General features: G+C 47.6%; 1 protein-coding gene across 1 annotated transcript in view; it reads left to right on the top strand.

The window, feature by feature from the left end:
- Positions 1–1,048, top strand: part of mdfi (MyoD family inhibitor) — a gene marked incomplete at both ends in the record, with an annotated part of 31,721 nt that extends 30,673 nt beyond the window's left edge. Inside the window, 2 exon segments of the mRNA XM_080548501.1 lie at positions 793–861; positions 864–1,048. Coding sequence (XP_080404627.1) covers positions 793–861; positions 864–1,048 — 254 coding nt within the window.
- Between the last annotated feature and the right edge of the window lie 13,952 nt (positions 1,049–15,000).

The raw sequence follows: 15,000 nt of genomic DNA, 5'->3' as shown, positions 1-15,000 counted from the left end.
GAGAGAGAGCGACAGCTCCCAGATACCCACCGAGGGACAGGACGGTGAGGGGGAGAGGAGGGGAGGGGGGGAGGAGCTAGGGAGGGAGAGACAACAGCTCCCAGATACCTAGAGAGAGGGGGAGGGAGGGGTGGAGGGGAGGGAGGGAGGGAGAGCAACTCCTCCCAGACACCCACGGAGGGGCAGGACGGTGAGGGGGGGGACGGGTGGGGGAGGAGGGGAGGGAGAGAGAGACAGATACCCATGGAGGGGCAGGACGGTGAGGGGGAGGAGGGAGGGAGGGAGAGGGAGAGGAAGGAGAGAAGACTGGGTAAAGAGAGGGAAGAGGAAAGGAATATGTGTTTGTGGTGTATATAATAATAATGTTTGAAGTTAAACTGTGTCTGTGCACTGATAACTATAGTTTTGTAAGTTCATATTCCAACAAATCATAGCCAGAGGAAAAATAGATGCCCACAGAAGCTGCTATTTAAAATACTAAATGATCTAAATGATATCACTCATATTGACATTTTACATGGATACATTTTCGGGGTTAAATAGTAGCACATGTGACAGATACTTGGGGTGAACTATTCTTTACATAGAGTACATAAGCATCTGATATTGATGACACTAACATTTTTCTCTCTCTCTCTCTCTCCCTCCCCTCTCTCTCTCCCTCCCTCCCTCTCTCTCTCTCCCTCCCCCCCTCTCTCTCTCTCCCTCCCCTCTCTCCCTCTCCCTCCCTCCCTCTCTCTCTCTCCCTCCCCCTCTCTCCCTCCCTCCCTCCCCTCTCTCCCTCCCTCCCAGACTGCTGCGTCCACTGCATCCTAGCCTGTCTGTTCTGTGAGTTCCTGACGCTGTGTAACATCGTGTTGGACGCGCCTTCTGCGGCTCCTGCGCGGGGGAAGAGTCTGCATGCTTCTGCTGCTGCTGCGCCTCGGAGGAATGCGGCGACTGCGACCTGCCCTGCGACATGGACTGCGGCATCATCGACGCGTGCTGCGAGTCCGCGGACTGCCTGGAGATCTGCATGGAGTGCTGCGGCCTCTGCTTCTCCTCCTGAGGACCTCCGCAACAACAGGGGGCGCTATATTCCTTTCACGTTCGTTGCAGAGAGATGCGAAGCAGAAGAGGAGGAGGCCGTGTGACCTAGACCGACCCGCGTTTCTCAAGCGGTAGGTCCCGGTTCTGGCCCAACAAGAGGGGTCGCAACCGGTCCCTTTAAGACCGGCTTCCTGGTTCTGGAAAACTCTGGGTTTTACTGGTTTTGTTCACTTGGAGGGGGTCAAGAGTTTATCCCCAAAGTTTTTTTTTTAAGGGAGGGGGGCTTCAGCACCAACAAAAAAACAGACTTTTTTTGGGTCAGACTTGTCAGTCATTTGTCACTTTGAGAAGAAGAACACAACCGTTTGACTTTGACCAATCAAAAGATAAGGAACAAGATTAAGTCCCAGGGCCTCTCCCTCCTCTTGTTGTCGGTTGGTTGCTAAGGATGGCTAGACTCTGGCTATCTCTCTGGTCTTGGGGCTTGGTTGCTATGCAGCCGAGTGTACTACTACGGCGGTCGGTCACTCACTGTGCTTGGCTGCAGCCTTGGTTCTGGAGTGCCTCTTCTTTCTTCTGGGGGCTCTGTGGACCGGCGCTGTCGGACTCTGGGTGAACGCGGTGTCATTACCACAGAGCCCCCCTCGAGTCTCCTGAGTGGCCCTTCACAATGACTGGAGTTCCCCATCCATGAAGACGACCTCTAAACGCAAATGAGAAAACGGCTCCATTTAACAGGATTTTAGTGTTTCTGTAGATAAGGAAAGCGGCGTAATGGGAAAATGGGGGTTCTCTCTCAGATCTTTTAGTTGACGCGCGTAGCGGCAGTTTGTCCTCAGCAAGGTTAAAGTCTTCCAGATTTTCATTCACGCACGGTCGGCTTCCTCCTCAGAGTGTCCCCCAGTGCATTCTGGGTAGTCTCTGGTAGAGAGAGCACACACTGGCTGCTCTTCAAACTGTTTCTACTGGTTTAAAATAATAGAACGATCGTTCCTGTACTTACAATGCACTTCACTTTCACTAAACAGTTCAGTTAGGTTAGAAACTAATCGGTTAGGTTAGAAAGATCTAGAATGGTTCTTGGATGGATGTGTTTCTTCTAAGGCCCGGTTTGTGCCGCAAGCTTCAACCTCAGCAGCGCGTGTGCGTTTCATTTCGGCGCCCATGTTAGCGGGTTAGAGCAGCCATACAGCCCATGTTAACAGGTTAGAGCAGCCATACAGCCCATGTTAACAGGTTAGAGCAGCCATACAGCCCATGTTAACAGGTCAGAGCAGCCAAATAGCCCATATTAACGGGTTAGAGCAGCCATACAGCCCATGTTAACAGGTTAGAGCAGCCATACAGCCCATGTTAACGGGTTAGAGCAGCCATGCAGCCCATGTTAACAGGTTAGAGCAGCCATACAGCCCATGTTAACGGGTTAGAGCAGCCACACAGCCCATGTTAACGGGTTAGAGCAGCCACACAGCCCATGTTAACGGGTTAGAGCAGCCATACATCCCGTGCGAGACATGAGTCTCAAGCGTGTGTCTCACGCTGGCTGCCACGACACGCCAGCTAGAGAGTCAGACTTTTTTTTGGTGCATCATGCCTCGTGCGTTGCAGGCAAAACTCAACGTACAAAGACAGGGCCGGCAGTTGCAGCTCGGCGCAGTCAGAGCCGCAGCAGACACGCAACAGCCGGTAAGGAAGCCGCATGCATGCGTGAGAGAGCCACAGTGGTGAGACTCCATTTACACATCCTCCTCCATACTCCAAAACATGTGAAGGGAAAGTTCTCTTTCCTCATACCTTATAATTATCGTTTTGAGTCCTATTGGGCGTTGGTTTGGTATTTAATGATTTTATTTCTTTAAGTTGTAAAAAAAAAAAAAAACGATTTCCAAAGGTTACTACTAGCCTGGTGGGCGTCTGGAAGGCATCAGTTTACACATTGACTTACACTTATTCTCTCGTTCTTTCTGCTGTATGTTGAACTCGAGGCCTTGGCTTAAGCCTAAAGCCTGTATTTCCAACTAGGTTCCTCCTCTCTCCGTTCTACAGAATCTGTATTAATCCTTGATGTGTTGTAGATTTTAGATTAGATATTTTGCATTTCTCCTTTTAATGTGAAAATCACATTTCTCTGTTATCAGGGTGCCAACCTGTCTCTCTCTCTCTCTTTTTTTTTTTTTTTTTTTAAAGATTTAATTTCATTCCCAGAGGTTTGAATATCTTGGTGCCTTCTGCTAAAATATGATCCATATGCTATTTTTAAATTAAATAAATTGTATGTATATGTTTAGGATTATAGAATAGGCCTTCACACTCAAGTGCTCTAGTCTAATGTAAATGTAGAAATGTATAAATGTCATGTAAGCGTCTCCTCTAACCCACACATTCCTCTACTTAGAACCTCCTCAGATAGGATATGCATTTGACTACAAACACAAGTGCATAATTATTTTTATACCCACTGGATCCATGTCTCCTCTCCTCCCTGGTCCAGTCCAAGTCCTCTCCTTTCTCTCAGAAAATACCATCGGAAACCAAAAGAGTTTGTTTCTGCTGGCTCTTAATGTAGGATTGATCAAATTAAACCAGCTTATTATGATATTATGTGATACGTTATGGCCACAAAGCCATCACTTCCAAAGATAGCAGATGATGACGAGTCTGTATGCTTTTACTGGATGAAACTGGCAGCAGCTCCCAGAGAGAGGAATGCACTAGAGAGAGATGGGAGTACTGGGAAGTATGCAATGAAAGAGCATCCTTAACACTAGAACAGCCATCCAGTTACAAAAATGTCAATCAGTAGATTTGTTTTTCCTTTTCTGTTATATTTCTTTTACTTTCAATTTGAACATTTTTTACATTTCAAATACACATTAGGCTACTACCCAGTAAACAAAGAGTCCACAAGACGTCCTCAGGGAAGCCGGAATGTGGGTTCAGATGACGTCTATCTGGGACTTTCAGATGACGTCTTTAGGACGGCCTAAAGACATCATCTGGACATCTTAGAAGGACGCCATCTGGACGTCCTGGAAAGACGTCATCTGAACCCACATTCCGGCTTCCCTGAGGACGTCTTTTGGACTCTTTTTTCACTGGGTAGAGCCTTGTGTTAGCCTTGTTGTCGTACCCTTTTGGGATCTAAAGTTGTGGACTTTGACTTGAAGATTACTGTACAGATGGGGGGCAGATGAGCCTGGTTAAATGCCTCTTATACCCACAGGAACCATTCCCTCAGCCCTGACAGACGCGCACACACATGCACAAATACACACACACACACACGCACGCACGCACGCAAACAAGCACGCACACACCCAAACACACACACACGCACACATGCATACATGCACACACACGCTCACTCACTCACGGTCACACACACACACACACACACCACACACACACACACACACACACACACACGCACACACACCCGATACACTGTTTAAACTAATTCCATGGTTCCAAGTCAACTGGAAGACAGTCAACACAGCGTGAGTTCCTCCACACTGCCAGGTACTCTCCTGTTTAGTCATCTCCTCTGGCCTCAGACAGACAGCAAGCATCTCATGGACATAAGGAAACGTTAGCTTGCTCTGATTGAAACAGTTGATACAAGCGTTATGTCCAATATGTGTGTAGTGTTTACTTTTTGTTGTGTAATAAAATGACTGTGTAAGACAGACTGTGTTTTGTCATCGTAGATGAACGCAAAAGTGTCTTTGAACTGGACCCAACTTGATAGGACTAGATTCAACTTGATTGTCATTGCAGAGTACCAGACAACGAAATGCAGTTTAGCATCTAACCACAAGTGCAAATAGTGATATAGAACATGATATAAAACATGATAGTGATAGGTACACTATGGCAAGTACGGTAGTTTAGAGGTATATACAGTTCTGAGCTATGTACAGTTAAGGTAGCTATGTAGCTATGTACAGTTAAGGTAGCTATGTACAGTTATGGTAGCTATGTACAGTTAAGGTAGTTATGTAGCTATGTACAGTTAAGGTAGATATGTACAGTTAAGGTAGCTATGTAGCTATGTACAGTTAAGGTAGCTATGTACAGTTATGGTAGCTATGTACAGTTAAGGTAGCTATGTAGCTATGTACAGTTAAGGTAGCTATGTAGCTATGTACAGTTAAGGTAGCTATGTACAGTTAAGGTAGCTATGTACAGTTAAGGTAGCTATGTACAGTTAAGGTAGCTATGTAGCTATGTACAGTTAAGGTAGATATGTACAGTTAAGGTAGATATGTACAGTTAAGGTAGATATGTACAATTAAGGTAACTATGTACAATTAAGGTAACTATGTACAGTTAAGGTAGATATGTACAGTTAAGGTAGCTATGTACAGTTAAGGTAGCTATGTACAATATGGTAGATATGTACAATTAAGGTAAATATGTACAGTTAAGGTAGCTATGTACAGTTAAGGTAGCTATGTACAGTTAAGGTAACTATGTAGCCTACAGTTAAGTTTGTACAGATGTATAAATAGAGGCTATATCAAAAGAGGGTATGTACAATGTGCAAAAATATGGTAGCATTTGTAAACAGCAGGAGTGCACAGGGTAAATGAGTGTTCACATTGACCAGGGGTGTGTGCAACCAGCAGTAGTGCAAAGGCTATGGGGCGGGGGGTCATAGTCAGTCTCGTACCTGCGACCTTGTTGGCTGTACCGGCTATTGTTCTCGGACGTAACCACTAGACCACCGAGGAGCTAACAGACCTGATTCTGTTTTGTTTCTCATTGCAGTTCATTGTATCTCATCATGCGTGACCCTTTTACACAATTTCTCCACAGCCCTCTAGTCTTGGTGACGCAGAGCTCTGCTCCCTCTCAGCCCAGTGAAACAGGCAGAAACAGAGCAACAACTGGCTCCATGCAGAACAGAGCACTTTAATGTGTTTTTTAAAGGTCTGCCAAAGTCGTTCAGCAGGAATGGCCTGCCCCGGCCAACACATCAGTGTGGGGAGATGCAGGGGACTGTTGTTGCTGTGAGAGATCTCTCTCTCTGTGGCTTATTCTGTCTCTCTTTCTCTCTCCTCCTCCTCCTCCTCCTCCTCTTCTCATTGTCTTTCTCTCACTTTCTCCCCCTACCTCCCTCCCTCCATCCTTCTGTCCTTCTCCTTTCACTCTCTCTCTCGATCCCCTCTCAATAATGCCCACGTATATCTTATCTTGTGTGTGTGCGTGTGTGCGTGTGTGCGTGTGTGTGTGTGTGCGTGTGTGCATGTGTGCGTGCGTGTGTGCGTGTGTGTGTGTGTGTGTGTGTGTGTGCGTGTGTGTGTGTGCGTGTGTGTGTGTGTGTGTGTGTTTGCGTGCATGCGTGCGTGCGTGCACAGTATGTTTCGGGTGTGTGACGTCAGTTCGCCATCCTGTCTCTCCCTCACAGACACACACACACACACACACACACACACACACAGACACACACACACACACACACACACACACACACACACACACACAGCGGTCAGAGATAAGGAGCCTAGTGTCTGGTTCCTGGGATTGTAGCCTGCAGTGGGGCCTTGGCCAGCTACTGTACTGTGTGTGTGTGTGTGTGTGTGTCAGTGTGTCACAGGTCAAACAGAAAGGCAATTCATAGTAGCAGTGGGCTTCTTAGTGAGGGGGATGAGAGAGGGAGGGAGGAGAGAGGAGGAGGAGAGAGAGGGAGAGGAGAGAGAGGGGGAGGAGAGAGAGGGGGAGGAGAGAGGGGGAGAGGAGAGAGGGAGGGGGAACATCTCTGGACATCTGCAACTGTTTTGGAGGAGCCTTGCTGGAGTCCACCCCCATTTCCCCTTCCTCACACACACACACACACACACACACGGACAGACACAGACACACACACAGACAGACACACACACACACAGACACACACACACAGACAGACACACACACACAGACAGACACACACGGACAGACACACACACACACACACACAGACAGACACACACACACACACACACCAAGCCACGCACACATACTGTACACACACACACACACACACACCAAGCCACACACACACCAAGCGACACACACACACACACGTGCACGCCACATCATAAATGACATACACCCCCTCCAGAAATTTCCCATGCACAAAGGCGAGCGCAGGGGGGACAAGTGGCTATTGAATATTAACCATGAAATTACAAAGCCTGCATTCTAATAGAGGTGACGGGGTCATAAGCTGTGATGGAAATCATAAATTAATACCCCTGACATGAAAAGCGACCAGCCTTTGGCTTTTTTCTGGGAAATACAGCTCTCGCCTTTTTCAACCAGAAGTCAGCTCCACGCACTCGCCGCTCGGCGCAGGAAATACTGTCTTTATTATTAATGTGGAGGTCAATGCGATGCAACAATGGCCAGAGAGAGAAAGAGAGAGAGAGACAGAGAGAGAGAGAGAGAGAGAGAGAGAGAGAGAGACAGAGAGAGAGAGAGGGAGAGAGAGAGGGAGAGAGAGAGAGAGAGAACTCACACTTTCTTTCTTTTTTTCTCCTTCCTTCCTTCCCTGCTCCATATTGTAACCCACGACGACGTGGTTCTCTTTGTATAAGAACACCACCACCAGCACATAACCTTGAGTCCTGTCTGCAGCATGCGCGTGTCTGTCTGTGTCTGTCTAATGCAACGACGTAGACGCAGTTATGGTGAAGTGCTCTTAGCCCGCTAGGGCCTTTGTCGTCGAGCATTGTCGTCGAGTTAGGGGGTCCTCTTGTGAAAAACCCGTCGCAAATCTGTTTGCTTTTCATGCGACTCCTTTCTTGCGTTCTTTTGTGATTATTGTTTGGTCTACGACATTGGAGGCTTTTGTGTCGATTTTTCTATCTTTTTTTTTTTGTCGTCGACTGCGAGTTTTGTGTGTTTGAGTGTGTCTGCAAAACAAACTGAAAGGTTGAGGTTTACCTTCTTGCTTGGACAGTGATTGTGTGTGTCGTTGGAGTTGCAAGCAGAACCTAAACAGGCCTTTATAGGAGCAACGTTAGCCACAGCTAGCCTAGTATACAGTCATATAAGTCATATAATAGGGTTAGATTAAACACCAGACCGCATATTTGACTTTCAATCAGATATTGGATATTTAACGGGACTCTTTAAAGTGCTTTTGTTGTTCTCAAATTGGTGGCCAGATGTTTCTCCTTCAAACCCACTGAAATCCATATTCTGTCTCTATAACTACACACACACATACACACACACACACACACACACACACATAGCTACTGGCATTACATCAGAGGTAGAGAGGCTTTAAAATCTCCGCTATGTGGAACTAATTGATTGTGGGTAGTACGCATGCACACACACATACACACACACACACACACACACACACACACACACACACTCACACACAGACTGATTGTTATGATGTAGACACAGATCTGGTTCTGAGCGCGGGGTTAGTCAGTGAGTTGTGGGGCGGGTGCCAGGCTGTCCCACAAACAAACTTATTTTCTTCCCACATGAGAGAGAGAGAGAGAGAGAGAAAGATGGAGAGAGAGAGAGAGAGAGAGAGAGAGAGAGGGAGAGAGAGGGAGAGAGAGAGGGCGAGAGAGAGAGAGAGAGGGAGAGAGACAGAGGGAGAGAGGGGGGGAGAGTGAGGGAGGGAGAGAGAGAGAGAGGGAGAGAGAGAGAGGTTGAGAGAGAGAGAGAGGGAGAGAGAGAGAGAGATGAGAGAGAGAGAGGTTGAGAGAGAGAGGGTTGAGAGAGAGAGAGGGGGGGGAGAGGGAGAGGGAGAGAGAGAGGGGGGGGGGAGAGTGAGGGAGAGAGAGAGAGAGAGAGAGAGAGGTTGAGAGAGAGAGAGGGTTGAGAGAGAGGGGGGGGAGTGAGGGGGGACCTAAGGACTGTATTTGAACCATACACAGTAAGCACACAGCAGGGGAGGCTGGTGGAGGTAGGAATCGGAGGACTGGCTCATTGTAATTCCATGCATTTATAATGAGGCCATCCTCTGATCTCTACCTGCACCAGCCTCCCCTGGCACACACACACACACGCCTGTGGACAGTATCAGATGGTATATGTTGGATAATCCTCATGCACACACACACACAGTCACACATAAAGATACACACACAAACACGCACACATAAAGATACATACACACACAAACACGCACACATAAAGATACACACACACACAAACACACGCACAAAGATACACACACACACACACACACACTCGCTGTCAAACTCCCCGTGTGAGGGTACAGACACCATGTGCACAGTATGGATTGAACACAGATGTGCGATGCCAGCCTGTCCGCTACGCCCCCGCGCGTCTCTCTGAAGTCTGCAGCCAAATCTGAGACGCTTTCTGGAACCTTCTTCACAGGCTGCAGCTACAACAGCAAACAACAACCAGTCCACAGTCACAGAAAACATCAACACAGTTCTGCTCTGTACTGCAGTGGTGCCAGAACCAAGGCCCGACCCCCTTAGCCACAAAGCGGGTCAAGGGTCATTGGGCTATACCACTGGGTAGATAGATGCATCGACGAACCCACCTCTACAGATGTGAAGGTCAGAAGAACAGCAGATACAGTCTTATGAAGAAGAACTACAACCTAAACAACTGTCGTTTGACGACGAGGGACCAACAGACATCATGTGACCTGCACTGGAGAAGCTAACAGGAACCACCGCTCACATACTACGATATATACGACATATACTACGATATATACGACATATACTACAGTATATACAACATATACTACGATATATAGTATATACTACGATATATACTATATATACTACGATATACTACATATACTACGATATATACGATATATACTACGATATGTATCACGTACTATCATATACTGCGATACAGTATGTTCATTATGTGTTCATGACATGTTCTCCCCTGTAACACTAGAACAGCAATGGTTGGGGTTCATTTGACCCCTGTGAGTAAAGAAAAAGGTGTCTACCTTTGCACTCGATCAAATTTCAGGACCCTCCTTTCATGACTTTTCCTAGATATGTGCGTTCTACCACCCAGTATCCTTACATCCTTAAAATCACATCAGGATAAGCTAATTTAAAGCTATTTTGCCGTTTTTTCTGCGTAGGTAAGCAGGCTAATCTACAAGCGGCGCCAACTAGTGGTCGTTGTGGGTAACGAGGCGGCTCTTTTCGTCTGTAAAAAAAAGGCACGGCTGTTCTGGTGTTAACAGAGAGCAGCACACTACTTTACAACACTCAACCATGTTCAAACCGAACCCAAAGCCCCGTGGCAGGGAGACAAGAATTTTGGAGCGGGAACAAAAATGTGTGTGTATCGTGTTACTGCTGTCTGTGCAACACAGCGCCGTGGGCCAGGAGCCCTACAGAGGAGACCACAGCCCTGGAGGCAGCTCTCTGCCAGGAACCCTACTGTAGGACCACAGCCCTGGAGGCAGCATGGAGCCCTACTGAGGGACCACAGCCCTGGAGGCAGCATGGAGCCCTACAGAGGAGACCACAGCCCTGGAGGCAGCATGGAGCCCTACTGAGGGACCACAGCCCTGGAGGCAGCATGGAGCCCTACAGAGGGACCACAGCCCTGGAGGCAGCATGGAGCCCTACTGAGGAGACCACAGCCCTGGAGGCAGCATGGAGCCCTACTGAGGAGACCACAGCCCTGGAGGCAGCCCGTACGCAGCCTGGCGTCAGGCAGACACTGACAGGCTGGTTTCTAGGTGTGTGTGTGTGTGTCGGCCTCTGTGAGCGGCTGGGACGCGTTTACGATCTAGGACGCCATTTGCATTCGTGAGCCCCCAACAGCGTTATACAGTATTGTACAATATTAATAATAATTACATTTACATTTTACATTTTAGGCATTTAGCAGACGCCTTTCCCAAAGCGACATACAACATTTGTCCAAGTATGTGAATCATCTATCCATCAGTCATCATAAGAAAAAGAAGGAAGAATTCGTTTTTTATTTCATTTATTAACTTATTTTTTACAGTAGAGACATTACAGAGGGGTAGTGGGGATGAAGAGGTCTTTGGTAGGGACAATAAAGGCAACATGTAAATGCGTAAAACAGAAGAAACCCCCCCCCCAGTAACCTCAGACTTAATTACATATAGATATTGTACCGTATGAAATATATTGATACGTGGGGTATCTACTCAGAATGGCAACACTCAATGATACACTCATTATTGGGGAAAAAACGGCCCGTCCAAGATGGCCGCCGGTGTACCTGCCTTCCACGGAACACCGCCTCGCCCGGCCTCCCCTGTTCCTCTAATCCTCCTCCTGCTGTTCCTCCCCCGCCTCGCCTCGCCTCTGCTGTGTAATCATCATACGTCTTCCTTACCGACGCGTGACAGAGAGATTAATCTACCTATCCAGATAGCCCTGGTGTGAGACGGCCCGTCAGATAATGAGTCTTATAGATAATCACCCGATAGATCTCAACCACGGCTTCTCCTTTTAATTGCAGTGTGTTTGGCGTGTGTGTGTGTGTGTGTGTTGGCGAGGCAAAACTCTGTGTGACGATACACACACACTATCATCCTTCAGGGAAGAGAGAGATGACTGGGAAGAGATGGTGATGGTGTTTGGCCCCCCCCATCCCCTGATCTCAGATGATCTGATCTAAGGTCTGTATTGTGTGTTGTGTTGTGTGGGGTCTTTTAATTATAAAGATTAGGATTGGGAGGTATAGGATTGGGTGATTGGGCTGATCCCAGATCTGTGTCTATGGGCAGGTTCTACCTGGGGGTAAATTCTACTCTCACGGAGGCAGGCGTGTAGGAACGGTCACTTTTCCCCTTTACTGTGTCCCCTATGACTTCTACTGCCCCCCTTGTACTGTTTCTCTGTTCTCCAGTGTCTATATAGAACAAAATATAGAAAAAAAGGTTTTTCCTTCTATCACAGAGACTGCCAATGGCCCCGGGCCTGAGCTAGATTACTCTTCCTGCTACGACTGGTGGATTGATGATTCACTTGCTTAGCCAAATGTATTGATTGTAAGTTGCTATGGAATAAGGTGTCTGCTAAATGCCCAAAATTATTTACAAATGTAAATGTAAAACATTTAAGTGTGTCAGTCCATTTGCTGCGACCAACTGACATGCAATGCTGCAGAGTTCTGCAGAGCCGAAATGAAAAACAGTTTAGAGAGAAGGGAAACAGATGTGTGTGTGTGTGTGTGTGTGTGTGTGTGTGTGTGTGTGTGTGTGTGTGTGTGTGTGTGTGTGTGTCTGTGTGGGGGAGTGAAAAGGGGGGGGGGGGGGGGTGAGAACGCAACACAGTCCCACTCTACAGGCTACAACCACTTATGCCATTTTAGCCACCATCCACGACCGTAACCCTAAAAATAAACCGTATTTTAACCCCCTACCTACGTTAATCATGTTACCCCCCCGTGTTGAAACCCTTAGCTACGTTAACACTAGAACAGCCGTGTCTATTTTACCTACTCTTAGCGTCGCCTCGGGGGTCAAATTACCATAGTCTTTAGTATGGGAAGCTGCTACTTACACACAAAGACCACTAGTTGGCGTGTCTTGTAAATTAGCCTGCCTCATACACAGAAAAACTGTTGTGATTTTGTAAATTTAAGGACACTGGGAGGTAGAACGCACATATCTAGGGAAAGTCATGAAAGGAGGGTCCTGTAATTTGATCGAGTGCAAAGATATAACATTTTCTTTTACTCCCCCCCAACTCATGACTGTTCTAGTGTTAATCGTTTGTCTTTTGGGCAACAATGTAAAAAAACCTAAACAACAAAACAATGGAGTTGGCACCAGTGTCAGGGCCATTATAACAAAGCGCTCTCCACACATGAGCTTCATCAAACTGGAGACACTTGAGATGTAGAGATGGTGGAGATACTACACCCCAGTCCCTGTTTACCATCCGGCTGCCAGGCGAGCATATCTGAGGTAAACAGAGAACGCGACACCACACACCACACCAACCGAGCCCTTTTACCATCAATCCACTTTTATCTTTAGAACTACTTTGATCCAATCTGGTGTCAAAACAGAGCTCTGAGCAGCCAGTTCTTTGTTTGGCACGCATTTTACATTTGTACATTTTTGGTATTTGAGCAGACGCCTTATTCCAAAAGCGACTTACAACAAATACATTTGATGAAGTACGTGGATCATCTATTCTCCAGTCATGGCAGGAAAAAGTAGACTATCTATGCCCGGGCCAGGGGCCATTGGCAGTCGTCGTGCTAGATTTTTCTGTTTTATGACACAGGAGAAACAGTACAGGGGGGTAGAGGGGATGTAGATGTCTCAGGAGGGACAGTTTAAGGTGTAGCCTGAAGAGATGGAGGTCTTCAGTCTCCGGTGGAAGATGGGGGAGTGATTCGGTACGGTGCCACGACCCGCAGTTTCCTCACAACTCCGCACACACACGCACTCGCACTCGCACTCGCACTCGCACTCGCACTCGCACTCGCACTCGCACTCGCACTCGCACTCGCACTCGCACACACACACACACACACACACACACACACACACACTCACACTCATGCACACACTCAGTGAGAGCACTGTGTTGGCACTCAGGCCTCAGTCCCAGCTCTGCTGTGCTGTGTCAGACAGGGGAGGTGTATGCTGCAGACAGGGGCGGTGCGTGCTGCAGACAGGGCTGGTTAGGAGCAGCTTTCATCTGCGTGGGTGGGACACGCTGGATACCTAGAGCAGACAGGACGCCGTTTGGGAACGTCACTCGGACTAGAAGTGTCTTGGACTTCTTGTCTGCTTTGCTGCTGAGTGTTGTCCTCCAATGTAGCTGATTGTGACACTGTCAGGCCCAGAGAGAGAGGGAGGGGGAGGGGGAGGGAGAGGGAGAGGGAGAGAGAGGGAGGGTGACGGTGAAAGAAAGAGACAGAGGGATAGAGAGAGAGAGAGAGTGAGAGAGAGGAAGTGTGAGATAGAAAGAGAAAGATAGAATGAATGAATGAATGAATGAATGAGTGAATGGTCTTTATTGTCATTAATACAGTACAGGTAGCATACAACGAAATGTAGGAGGGGGGGCTCCCCTGGTGCTAGGAAAAAATACTAAAAACAAGAGGGCCAAGGGTAAAATAAAAAAGGGAAAAAGAGCTGGTTTACATAAATAAAGGCTAAATAAATCCACTATACTATACTATAAAACACTGTGCTGTACTCTATGCTATGCTATAAATATCCTAACTTTTTCCTATATCTGAACCTTATGTACACAAGGGTTGTCATATTGCACATAGTATTGTTGCACATTCATTTAAAGTGTCACAGTTAGCAGGTTTGAAATGTTCACAGTTGTGCAATACTATTGCAAGGGAGGGAAAGAGAGTAAACAAGAGAAAGAGAGAGAGAGGCACTGCGCCCCACAGGTTTATGGGCGACGGTGCACAATATCTGGCTCTCCGCCAGGCCCCCCCCGGAGGAGAAGAGTGAGGCTCATACCCCAACCCCTCAACACTCCCCTGCTACACCCCTTAAACACCCATGCTACACCCCTTAAACACCCATGATACACCCCCTTAAACACCCATAGTGCACCCCCTTAAAACACCCATGGTGCACCCCTTAAACACCCATGGTGCATCCCCTTAAACACCCATGGTACACCCCCTTAAACACCCATGTACACCCCCTTAAACACCCATGGTACACCCCCTTAAACACCCATGTACACCCCCTTAAACACCCATGGTACACCCCCTTAAACACCCATGTACACCCCCTTAAACACCCATGGTACACCCCCTTAAACACCCATGTACACCCCCTTAAACACCCATGGTACACCCCCTTAAACACCCATGGTACACCCCCTTAAACACCCATGGTACACCCCCTTAAACACCCATGGTGCACCCCCTTAAACACCCATGGTACACCCCTTAAACACCCATGGTGTACCCCTTAATCCCATGCTACACCCCCTTAAACACCCATGGTAGACCCCCAAAACCAGGCAT

The sequence above is a fragment of the Nansenia antarctica genome (assembly GCF_963989245.1).
Source record: "Nansenia antarctica genome assembly, chromosome: 18".
Classification (NCBI taxonomy): Eukaryota; Metazoa; Chordata; class Actinopteri; order Argentiniformes; family Microstomatidae; genus Nansenia; species Nansenia antarctica.
This window is presented reverse-complemented; position numbering and strand designations above follow the sequence as displayed.